Below are 12,557 nucleotides of genomic sequence, written 5' to 3'. Positions count from 1 at the left end.
GCAATATCAAAACAACCAAGACAATATCACGAACAACAACCAGACAGGGGGATGACAATTAAACAAGGAAAGGAAAAGCCCAGGACAACATACATGAAGAAATTAACTCCACTATCTTAAAGAAACACAAAATGGTGGCCTGCATCATCTGGCCCATCTGATGGTGACCACTAGAGGGAGGTAGGAGACCAGGTAGGAAACCACTGTTCCCATTGTGGCCACTGTTCACTTTGTGAGCAAAGTTCTCATTGTCCTCCCTGGAACTGTTACAGGTACAACATAAATTCAAACAGGCATTTACATTTGTTGACACATGTCAACTACAGTATGTCTGAGACAGCGTATGTATAGTCTGCTGCAGCCAGCACCGGCTGCGCTTCGACGGGAGGGAGGAAAGAGTTAATGTCCTGAAACCACTGTTGCAGCACAGGAAGGGGCGGGGCATGGCTCTGACTACAATGCTGGGGTGTGGGACTTGGTGACGAGGCAGTCTTCTTGGCTCCCCCTTTCCAGCACGTATACTAATTAGCTACCGTCACTAACATGTGGGATAGGCTCAGGACATACACGTGGGAATGGGATGGGGGTGGGGGCCGCATGCCATTCTTATCTCCAAGAGGGCCTTCGACTCCAGCAGCTCTCTGGTTCGACCTTGGAGTCGTCCAGGAATTTGTTTTGGCTGACTGACTGGCAACATTTATTCCAGCCACGTCGATTTAAATTTGATTTTGAGTAGAGTGAATTATAACTATTGATTTGAGGGGAGTGAGTTTTAACAACTCCGTCCAAATGACTGAATGCATTAGTCCAAGTGTCCAAGTGTCTTAATCAGTTCATTTTCGTAGGTCCTGTGCGTGGTAAACGGATCAAAAATCATCTTATTGCAGTCCAAAAGCTTTGATAATCCAAATGTCCACGACTTCAAGTTGGTAGCCCGATTGAAATGTCCCAAGAGGCAGAGAGGGTTAGCCTTATTCTGCTTCCTTGACGAAAATATGTAATCCACTGATTAGATCCATTTCGAGTTGATTTGAATATAGTCCGACAACCGGCACAGCAGCGACAGGCTTCATGGAGGCAGTAGAGGCGGCGGTAGGAACGGCCTTGAGGAGCCTAGGGAGAGGAGAGAAATGTGACTGGGAAGGTCTAGGAAGGAAAATGATGATGAATCAGTGTGACTGTACTTCTGAAAAAGTATAGTAATATGGTTTATTTGTATTGGAAAAGATACAAACACATTAGCTGGTTGAACAATAATAATAATGCAGATATTGAGTGTATATTGAGTGTATTTCTGTGAAAATGCACGTGGCGCACGCCTCTGAATCCAACCAAAGCGGAAGCAATCGCTTCCAGCGAGTCGCTTCCAGCGAGTCGCGCGCCTGCTTGCGGCCGGTGGGCACAGCTACGTCCGTTAACATGGGAGCGAAAGTCAAGCGCTGGTCGCCTGCCCGCCCGCCTGCCTTCCCGCGCGGCTGGTGTGTCTGCGCATTTAGAACTCCATGAAACTGTGCCTGTGAGCTAGCTTAGCTTAGTTAGCAGCTAACGTTAGTTAAGTCCATTAAAACAAGAATGGACGTGGTCGGAGCGGTGTTCCTTGACCTGAGAAAGGCCTTTGACACCATCAGCCATGACCTACTTAACACCAAGCTTTCCAGGTTCAACTTTTCACCCACTGCAATAAAAGGGATGTTCATAGGGAAAGTCATATCTCGAGGGGAGGACACAACGTATCAGGATTAACAACATCACATCACCCCCCTTGAAATATGATGTCGGGGTGCCTCAAGGATTGATCCTGGGACCTTTGTTGTTCAGTCTGTTCATAAACGACTTGCCCTCTGTCTGTGCTGGCACAACAGCCCAGATACAGATGTATGCAGACGACACAGTGGTTTACGTGCACGCAAACAACAAAACCCAGGCAGCACACAAACTGAATGCAATAATGGCATGCATAGTGAAATGGCTCTCAGAAAACGGTCTCCGCCTCAACGCAAAGAAAACGGTCTGCATGTTCTTCGAAAAAAGATCATCTGTAACACCTGACCCTAACGTGTTTGCAGCAAAGGAGAGCCTTGAAGTAGTCAAAGATTTTAAATACCTCGGAATAACCTTGGAGTCAAACCTCACCTCAAAAAACAGGTAAAAAAAGTTACACAGGCAGTCAAATTTAATATAGCCAACTTTAAATACATCCGAGACTCCTCAATATGGAAACCATATTTCCTCATCCACGGCCGTTCATTCTGAACTGTGATTCACTTCTGGTTTTCGCTCGTCAACTTTAACCTAGATCCCTTATTCGCACCCCCCCACGTGGGTGGTCATCTGATTGCTGTACAAGCCGGTTTAGTTACTGCGATTCCTAATATGGGCATAGACACAGAGTGGGAAATGCACATATTTGATCTCTATCAACTCAACTCTGCTGCTTCTCTGCCGGTTGCAACAATTATGTACTTGATACCTGATGTCCCACCCTAACCTCAAATAGAGATGAAAAACACTTGTCAGTGTGGCTTGTAAAGTTATGTGTGTGTGTTTTGTCTTTAGGGTGTCTTATCTGAGAAGCAGAAGAAGCTGCCTGTCAAGTAAGTCAACATTGATATCATCAAATCATATCAACAGTCTATCGAAACCCAAATTAATGTTACTTATAGTAGTTATTTTTATGAAAGTGACATTTTTGAATAACCAACCCAAATTCTTGCGACCTAACCCTATCAAAAACATTTCAGTCAAAAGGTGTGTTTTTGCTTTAATCCCTTTGATCTGTTGATAGTCATATTGACATCATACCAGCAACATTACCTAACCTTTCACCATAGTTTCAATAAAGAGGAAGAATTCATAAGATTTCATTGGTCTAGGAAGGTTAACCATGACCAAGTCCCGCCCTTATGCATAAGCCCCATATTTCATATCTCATGAACCATTTGTCCTATAGCCTTATGGGTAGGGTTGGGCATCGTTTGGATTTGAACGATTCCGGTTCCGATTCCGATTTTCCATTTCCATTTCCATTACCATTTCCATTTAGTCATTTAGCTGACGCTTTTATCCAAAGCGACTTACAAGTTCTGTACGACAGGTCATCAGGAAGGATACAACTCTATCAGCTGAGTAACAATATTCATCAAAGTGTTGCGTGTTACAGTGTAGGTTAGTTTATTAGGACAAGTGCATGACAGTAAGGTTAGTTAGGGTTAGATTTAGTTATTTTATTTTTTTGTCCTGTTCTAAACGATTCTCGATTCCGATTATTTGAGGTGCAGGTCAAAACAGGTCACAGCTTATTTCGCAGGAGTTTTATTTTTTATTTTTTGAAAAATCTTTTTTTTTCATACTATTCGAGAACCGGAAGTTAGGAACCGGTTCCTATTAGAACCGGTTCTCTGTGCCCAACCCTACTTATGGGAACTGTTTGTCGTACAGACTCAGTACCGTCATTGGACTCAGCAGGGACATCCACATGTTTGCCCCGCCCCTACAATTAAGCCCTGCCCCCTTTCATATCTTGTGAACCATTTGTCGTAGAGACTCGTGGCTGGTGCCGTTGGACTCAGTGGGGAGATACACTTCTATTGGTCGGTGTTTGCCCTGTCTCCTACTCTTAAGCCCAGACTGGCTACTCATTAGCAGATGCATACAATCGCAAGGCAGTATTTCTAGTTTAACCATATTAGCAAGTGCATGTTATTAACAGGTTCAGCGCCAGAGGTCGCTATGGGCGTATGGCCGTTGTGTGCCAGCGCTTTGTTCAATGGGGATAAATGCTGGTGTTTGCAGTGCTAAAACTATATAAAATATTATAGCTATGGATCTAATAACATAGTCGCAGTGAGTTTCTTCCGGTCAACATGCAAAAAACGGATAATTTCTTCATCCATACATTTCCGTTTTATACCGTGGTGAATATGAGTATAGTTTTAGAGTGATCCTGTGTAATCCCAGGAAACTCCAGCAAACAGCGCTTTACTGCATTTCATTATAAATCGTGCCATTTCTTGCCTGATTATCGATCTGAAATCAATGCTAGATTATCGGTATTATGTTTCATCATGGATGCATGAAAGGGTGGGGGGGAGATCGTTTTTCTATGCTTCGAGTGCCACCAACGGCATAAATTACACAGTACATGGAAGAAAAATATCGGATCAACGCAAGATTGATAACATATAGTCCTTACCTTGTCTCTGATAAAGAATAATCCAATTATCTGATCGCCATTCCAAATATCCACAGCGATCCTGTGTCCAACGTTATCCAGCATTGCACATGAACGGGCGGGCGGGGACCCTTGTCGATGCCATCTCTATAAGCGCTTGTTTTGCCGGAGTGTTTAGAACCCATCCCCAGGCATCAGCTCGGCCGAGAAAACAAACCACATCGTTTCAAATGGAGTGCAATAGCGGCCGCAAGGCGTTAGGCGGTGGTATCGGACCGTTGCGGTCTCGGACAGAGTGCCACAGAGTCCTACAGCATAGCAGGATGAATTATGAATGGAAATAGCAAATAAAAGAAATAACGACACAGAAACGTAGATCTACGTTTTTGGCAATCAAAGGTTTAATGGCGACCTAACCAAAACGCAATGTTTATTACCGATTTATGACTAGAAAAACATTGTGCTGATTTATTCATTGTCTACATTTATACCACTTCTCTACTGTTGACCTGCTATCTTCCCTTAACCGTTTCTGCGCCAAAAACGAGTTAACTCGTTATAGCCTGCCAATTGAATTATGCCAACGAGTATACTCGTTATTATGGTCGTTATTTCTTTTATTCGCTATTTCCATTCATAATTCATCCTGCTGTGCTGTGGGAAAATTTGGCACTCTGTCTGAGATCGCAACGGCCCGATACCGCCACCTGGTGGTATTCGGCCGATGTTGCACTTACTTTCTGGAGGAAGCTTGGTTCTGTGCATCAGTGAATGTCTTCCTGTGCATTGAATCGCCTTAGAGACACCAGAATCATTATGCTTTTGGAGCTTATGGCGTCGGCCAAATGGAAATACGATCTAGCAGATGGCAATCAAATAATTGGAATATTCCTTCTGCAGTCTCATCGACCAGAGGTAAGAGCAATCTAACGTTAATTTCAGCTTGATTGTCCATTGCTATCATTGCAATCGATCTGATCAACGTATGCTGTTGTACTAACGAATGCCGTTATTGACAATCAATTAATCATAAACGACCCCCCTCCCCCTTTCCTGCATGCATGATGGAACATAATATATACCGATCATATGCATTTGCATTTTTAATTGTAGCGTGTAGCGACGAAATGCCAATGGATTAAGTATAATATGCATCGCGCCCTATTACTAGCGTTCTAGGAATTATCGTAGACCACTCTAAAACTATACTTATATTCACCACGGTATAAAACGGCAATGTATGAATGGAAAAAATATTACTTTCTCACATCTTGAACGATAGATACCCGATGTCAAATGGGCCATAGTATTGCATATATAGCTATAATATTTAAATAGTTATAGCCAGGGAACAAAATAACTGGGCGCCCATCGCCAAATGCGTGTAGATTTACCGTCTGGCGTCTAAAAATAATAGTCTGCCCGCCAGCTGGCGTGTAATTCATATCGATACTCTTATTTTGGAAATCCTGTGCGGGTCTCATTGCCGCCCCAAGCGCAGATCCAGTCATAATATCTGGGCTCCGGCAGCTAGCAACGTTCAGGTTAATATGATACTCTTATTTTGAAAACCCTCTAGCAACTCCGCGAGTCATATGATATCCGCCCAGTCCGTCTTGTTTCTTGAAAACAGAGCAGCGTTGTAAACAGAGCAGCGTTAACACAGCAGTGCGCCTACAGGCGCGAAATAAGTCTGTGATGTTTTTTTTCTTCTCACAACGAGTCCAATGCAGCTACATGCTTTGCACCGTCGCCATTCCTTTATGCCCACATCGCCCGAAATTAACGTTTATGTACCAATCACTACAACGTTAACGTCAGCTAACAAGCTAATCCTGATGATCAGACAAGGCAGAGCCACAGTAAACAGCACTGAGGAAAGGGAAATGGGGGGGGGGGGCACTCTCCCCTTCCCTGTGTGTGTGTGTGCGCAGGGAACAAAATAAGTACCAGCCAACCGCCAATGGCTGGTAAAAAATCTGCCTGGCTGGTAGTTTTTAAAATCTACCAGCCAAATGGCTGGTAAGTCAAAAAGTTACGTTTGTTCCCTGAGAGCAGAGCTACACAGCAGTGCGCCTATTTTGTGAGCCGAAATAAGTCTGTGGTTTTTTCTTCTCACAACGGGTCAAATGCATCTAACATGCATTGCATCGTCGCCATTCCTTTATGCCCACATCGCCCGAAATGAACGTTATGTTTGCGTAAGCTAACAAGCTAATCCTGATCAGCGGCAGAGCCATAGAGAACAGCAGACCGTGTGGACTGGGGAAAGGGGGGGGGGGGGACACTCTCCCTTTCTCTGTGTGTGTGCGTGCGTTTGGAAAGACGATGAAGTCACTAGTCAGGACTCAGGAGAGGAGTATATTGTAGTAAACTGAGGATTACTGAGGATGCACAGATAATGTTGATATTCAAATATAAAAAGGTTTCGAGAGGAGTGGAAGTTTGAAGACAGACTAGACTACAATATGATGCGGGGGTGGTGAGTTGAAACAGTGTGTGTGTCCCCGACCCCACTTCTATGTTTCAATACATTATTTGCATTTAAAACTATTAACGCTGACTCATTCCTTCAGTCCACTCAAAATTATGCTAATATTCCTTATGTTGTTTATGATATTAATTGAAAATAGAATATGAGAGTATTATATAGTAATAATAACACATGGCGATATACTAAAAAGCTATTTTAAATGTTTGGCTGGTAAAAAATCTGCCTGGCTGGTAGTTTTTAAAATCTCAAAGTTAATTTTGTTCCTTGTGTGTGCGTGTGTTTGGAAAGACGACGGCGTCACTAGTCAGGACTCAGGACAGGAGTATATTATAGTAAACTGAGGATTACTGAGGATGGACAGATAATCTTGATATTCAAATATAAAAATGTTTGAGAGGAGTGGAAGTTTGAAGACAGACTACAAAACAGTGTGTGTGTGTGTCCCGACCCCACTTCTATGTTTCAATAAATGATTTGCATTTAAAACTATTAACGCTGACTCATTCCTTCAGTCCACTCAAAATTATGCTAATATTCCTTATGTTGTTTATGATATTAATTGAAAATAGCATATGAGAGTATTAATAATAACACATGGCGATATACTAAAAAGCTATTTATAATTTTTGGCTAGTAAAAAATCTGCCCGGCTGGTACTTTTAAAAATCTACCAGCCAAATGGCTGGTAAGTCAAAAAGTTAAGTTTGTTCCCTGGTTATAGCCCTGCAAACAAGGTGATCGACTCCCACCGTTTACAGTGATGGGCGTCAGCTTCTAATGATGCGTATATTGTGTTGCAGTTATTGTGTTAAATATCCCACGCCACAAAAATGGGTCTATGTCGGTCTCTTCTTTAGATGTTTGTCAAGCGCATTGCAACTCTGTATTTGCTGTATAAATAATGCTTGATTGACTGACTATTTTTCTCCCCCCACAGAAAGCCTATAACGTCCAGTACCGCCAAATCCTCCACCTCCATTAAACGGAGTCTGCTACCTACTCCCAAACTCAAACCTCTACCTTCCCTAATGGACTTGCCAGTCACTACTGCTAAGCTCCTGGTTTCCAAAGCCAAGGCAGCCAGTACGAAACAGACCAAGACAACACAACAGGGCAAGGCGGTCGTAAAAGTGGCAGCAATGAAAGCAGCAGTTAAAGCATCATTATCAAAGGCTAAAACAACAGGTATGATTGTGAAGAAACGCAAGACCAAGCAATTGAAAACTGCCAAGACTGCTGAAGCTATGAAAGTCCAGGTCGCTGAAACCACAGTGCCTGAGGAGTCTGAAGCCAAGTCTGGTGATTCTTCCATCACCGCAACATTGGGATCTACTGGCAACAATGTACCTGGAGGAGAAACAACTGGAGATTTGAAGGAATCTGGACCCATGGAAACAGAAACTGTTCTCAACGTGGAATCAAAACCAAAATATATAGAAATCACACCCGAAACCCCGGAAAACAAATCTACTGATGGTCAACCCAAACCCGACTACAGTCAACCCAAAATGAGTAAGAATCAGCATGCATCAAAAGACACGCCACCCAACTCCATTCCCAAGGTTACCTCCTCTAGCCCTCTACCCAAGGAAAGTTTAACGTCTCTGCAAACCACACCGAAGGCTACATTGGTCCAACCCAAAGCTGCACTGAAAGACTTGGCCACCCCATCCAAAGTTGTTGTGGAAGCTGCATCTAAAGATTCCACTATACCATCCAAAGCGATGGCAAAGGCTGCACCTAAAGATGCCACAACTCCACTCAAAGCAGTGATAGATAGTGCACCTAAAGATGCCACAAGCCCACTCAAAGCAGTGGTAGATGGTGCACCTAAAGATGCCACAAGCCCACTCAAAGCAGTGGTAGATGGTGCACCGAAGGATGCAAGTACAATTTCAATATGTGAGTATATTGTACTTTTTACTCCACTACATGTATCTGAACTAGGGATGTTCAATATTGGCTTTTTTACCGATATCCCGATATTGTCCAACTCTTCATTTCTGATACCGATATCAACCGATACCGATTATGCAGGGTTTCCCCCCACAAAATAAGGTAATTAACATTACATATCTCTTGTTGTGGAATTAACACAACAGTATGCCTACTTTTGACAATAAATAAAATAAGAATTTGTTCTTACTTGCTTGCCTGGGTAAATAAAGGTTAAATAAAAAAAATTGCATACCGATAATTTCCGATATTACATTTTAATGCCAATATCGGACATCCCTAATCTGAATCCATCAGTTACTAGTTACTTTGAAGAAAAAGATTTTGCATAGAAAACATGGCAAAATGTTTGAAGCCTGACAACTTCAAGAGGACATAATCAGAGCAGCATAACTGGACCACATACCACTTTAACATAACCTTTAGATGTCAATGGATCAAGTATCGAATGCTCCTACGCACTGGAATACACAAACATGTAGAATCCATACCTTTACTTTATATACTTAAGTACATTCAATAGCAAATACTTCTCTACTTTTACTTAAGTAGAATTTGAATGGAGGACTTTTACTTTTACCAGAGTACTCATTTATCTGGGTATTTCTACTTTTACAAGGAACTTTGTACGTCTTCCACCACTGATTTATACACCATTTTCAGTATGTGATCTGTTAGCATGGAAATCCAGTATATGCCCTATCGGCTTCCCACCTGCGGACACTGCCAATTGTGTTCGTAGCAGTGTTGTAGTACTGATTTTCAGGACTCGTGACTCCACTTGGACTTGAGCACTGATGACTCAGACTTGGACTTGTTCATTGATAAATACTAACCTGTTAACATGGTCACTGTGTATCTGCTCTAACCTGTTAACATGGTCACTGTGTAGCTGCTCTAACCTCTTAACATGGTCATTGTGTGGCTACGGTACTCTAACCTGTTAACATGGTCACTTTGTAGCTGCTCTAACCTGTTAACACTTTCAGCGCCAGCCATTATCTCCATCCTTGTAGTCAATGGTCCACGCTTTAAAAGATAGGCATTTTCACTGTGCGTCACGATGTTTGCAGAGCTACCGTACTTTTCGGACTATAAGCCGCAGCTTTTTTCCCCATTTTTCGACCCTGCGGCTTATATAACGGTGCGGCTTATATGTGGACAAAACCCGAAAATCGAAATATTGCTTTTTTTACTGCATTGAAATGTTATTTATCTGTTCCCTTATTTGCTAAACTTAATACAACTTGTAAATTAGTTAATGTTATTTGTCCGACAGTATTGTGTCCCAATGGGAGTCATTCTCTGTAGAGGTGGGAACTTAAAGCTCAATATAAGAACGGCCATGCACCACCACTCACAGAATTGAGAGAGCAATCAATCTGTCAATCCTTTCCGTGTCCGGGCCGGGTGAGGTTTCCCGTGTTGAGTCAAATTAAGCCGCAGGCTCCACTCCTTACATATGGTAATTAAACATTAAAACACATGCGGCTTATAGTCCAGTGCGGCTTATATATGTACACATCATTCAATTTAGCTGCTGCGGCTTATAGTCGGGTGCGGCTTATAGTGCGAAAAGTACGGTATATCTATATTATAGCTATGGAGACAATACTATGGCTCATTTGACCGTCACTATCTCTCGTCCAACATGTAAAAAAGAGTAAATTTTTTCATGTATACGTTTGCGTGTTATCCCTTGGTGAATATTGTATTTAAGCATTACATCACGCGCAGGAGTGGTTTGTGAACAATAAACCATGCCTAGGGGTGGTCGTTAGGCCCGAGGCGCAGCCGAGGGTCGTTAGACCCCCCTAGGCATGGTTTATTGTTCACAAATCACGACTGCAAGTGGTGTAAAGCTTTTATACAACTGCCACATTCATCCAACCTTATTTCTATACAATAAACACACATTAATCGAAGATTTATTGAAAAAACCATCCGCCAGAAAAAGTAGTTCCCACAACTACAAAAAAGACAATTTGCCTCCATGTGGAAGCAGATCGGAAGTGCATCCAACCAACTAACACATCCAACTGTGTATTATTGGAATGATTGAGAGAAGTTGCCTCATGTGGAAGCAGCTTGAAGTGCATCCAACCAACTAACACATCCAACTGTGTATTATTGGAATGATTGATTGAACATTTTATTACCAGATGCAGAATGGGTACAATACAGTACGGCTCAATACACACAATTGTTAAGGGAATGCAGACCTACTTTCCATAGAACTTCATTCTTAGATGCTTCTATAGAAAGTAGGTAAAACAAATTAAAACGTTTTCTTTGCCCTATAGGAAAAAAACGTTTTCTTCGCCCTATTCTTTTATTTATTTTTTTAAACCTACTGTAGAGGGCCTAAACTTAACCAGTTGGAAACCAAGCGTACAGTAATACAATTAGCAATCAATCAATCAATCAACTCAATAGGCCATGCTCACTTAGAACAGCGCAGCACCCAGCTCTCTCTCAGTCTGACTATCCCCCGCGTTGCAGGCAGAGTGTGTGTGTGCGTGTGTGTGTGTGGGGGGGGGGGGGGGGGGGGTGGCGGTGGGTGGAGACTAGAGCGAGCGCTGACAGTCGAAAGGAAAAAGAAATTGAAAAAAATTGGAAATTAATCAATCAATCAATCCACGATTTTTCTTTTGTTACAGAATGATTCAAGACCCATCAATTACATCATCCAACATTGTTTAAAGGACTAAGACATTCGCTGTGACAGAATCGCTTGATATTTAGTCGTTTAGTCGCTATCACCATATCCATTTGTAAAGATTATTGTCCACCTTCTTGTGATCCGGCGGATTGATGTGATGTGATTCGGTTGTGGGCGGGTCCTGGGCCAGCAAGCGTGGACTGATCGCAATACATACGTGTAAATGGACTGTTTCAGCCAATCAGAATCGAGAAATTTGCATGCCGTTGTATAAAGTTTCAGAGTGATCCTGGCTAATTCCTGGAAGCTGAGTTATGGAGCGCTATGTGCATTTTGTGAAAGTCGTTTGCGTTGCTCGGCTGCACACGATATTATTTCCAAATCAAAGGTATATAATAGGTATTATGTTTCATCATGAAGACATCAAGGGGGGGGGGTAGTTTTGTGATGCTCTGATCGTCAGCAACGGCATACGTTTTGAATACTACATACGTTGATTGTTGCGATCAATGTGAAATCATTGTAGGATAAAAGTAGGTTTGATGTCATATAGTCGCAATTTCCAGTATTGATGTCCATCAGGTCCCTGACATGAAATGGGACAAACTATGCATGAAGTGTGCTGGACGCGTTCCAAAGGGCTGGAATGAAGCCTTTCACTTGCCCGGGTACCATTTCTCCGCCCGGACTATATATATAATTTAAATAAGGTTTCAAAGGGTGGGCGATACTGCCACCTAGCAGGATTTGGCCGGCAAAGCAATCTCGGCGTCTCGGAATGAGTCCCAATGATACACGAGGTCCGTGAGACTGTATAGAATAAAAAAATTCGAATAAAAGAAAAAACGATAAACGATGGAAAAAAACCCGACTATACTCTGGTTCTGGCGCTCAACGGTTGGCGAGATAACCCGACTATAGTCGTGGTTGGCCGTGAATGACTTAACATGGTCACTGTGTAGCTGCTCTAACCTGTTAACATGGTCACTGTGTGTGGCTCCTCTAACCTGTTAACATGGTCACTGTGTGTGGCTCCTCTAACCTGTTAACATGGTCACTGTGTAGCTGCTCTAACCTGTTAACATGGTCACTGTGTGGCTGCTCTAACCTGTTAACATGGTCACTGTGTAGCTGCTCTAACCTGTTAACATGGTCACTGTTCTAACCTGTTAACATGGTCACTGTGTAGCTGCTCTAACCTGTTAACATGGTCACTGTGTAGCTGCTCTAACCTGTTAACATGGTCACTGTGTGGCTGCTCTAACCTGTTAACA

The 12,557-nt window shown here is 42.6% G+C and overlaps 1 protein-coding gene across 1 annotated transcript in view; it reads left to right on the top strand.

Annotated features, from left to right (window-relative positions):
• LOC311241999 (uncharacterized protein) overlaps positions 1 to 12,557 on the top strand; it is a gene marked incomplete at its 5' end in the record, with an annotated part of 190,067 nt that overhangs the window by 43,114 nt on the left and 134,396 nt on the right. The window contains 2 exons of the mRNA XM_084330953.1: positions 2,557 to 2,594; positions 7,603 to 8,567. Coding sequence (XP_084187079.1) covers positions 2,557 to 2,594; positions 7,603 to 8,567 — 1,003 coding nt within the window. The remainder of the gene's footprint in view (positions 1 to 2,556; positions 2,595 to 7,602; positions 8,568 to 12,557) is intronic.

The sequence above is a fragment of the Notolepis coatsorum genome (genome assembly GCF_963971535.1).
Source record: "Notolepis coatsorum genome assembly, chromosome: 1".
NCBI lineage: Eukaryota > Metazoa > Chordata > Actinopteri > Aulopiformes > Paralepididae > Notolepis > Notolepis coatsorum.
This window is presented reverse-complemented; position numbering and strand designations above follow the sequence as displayed.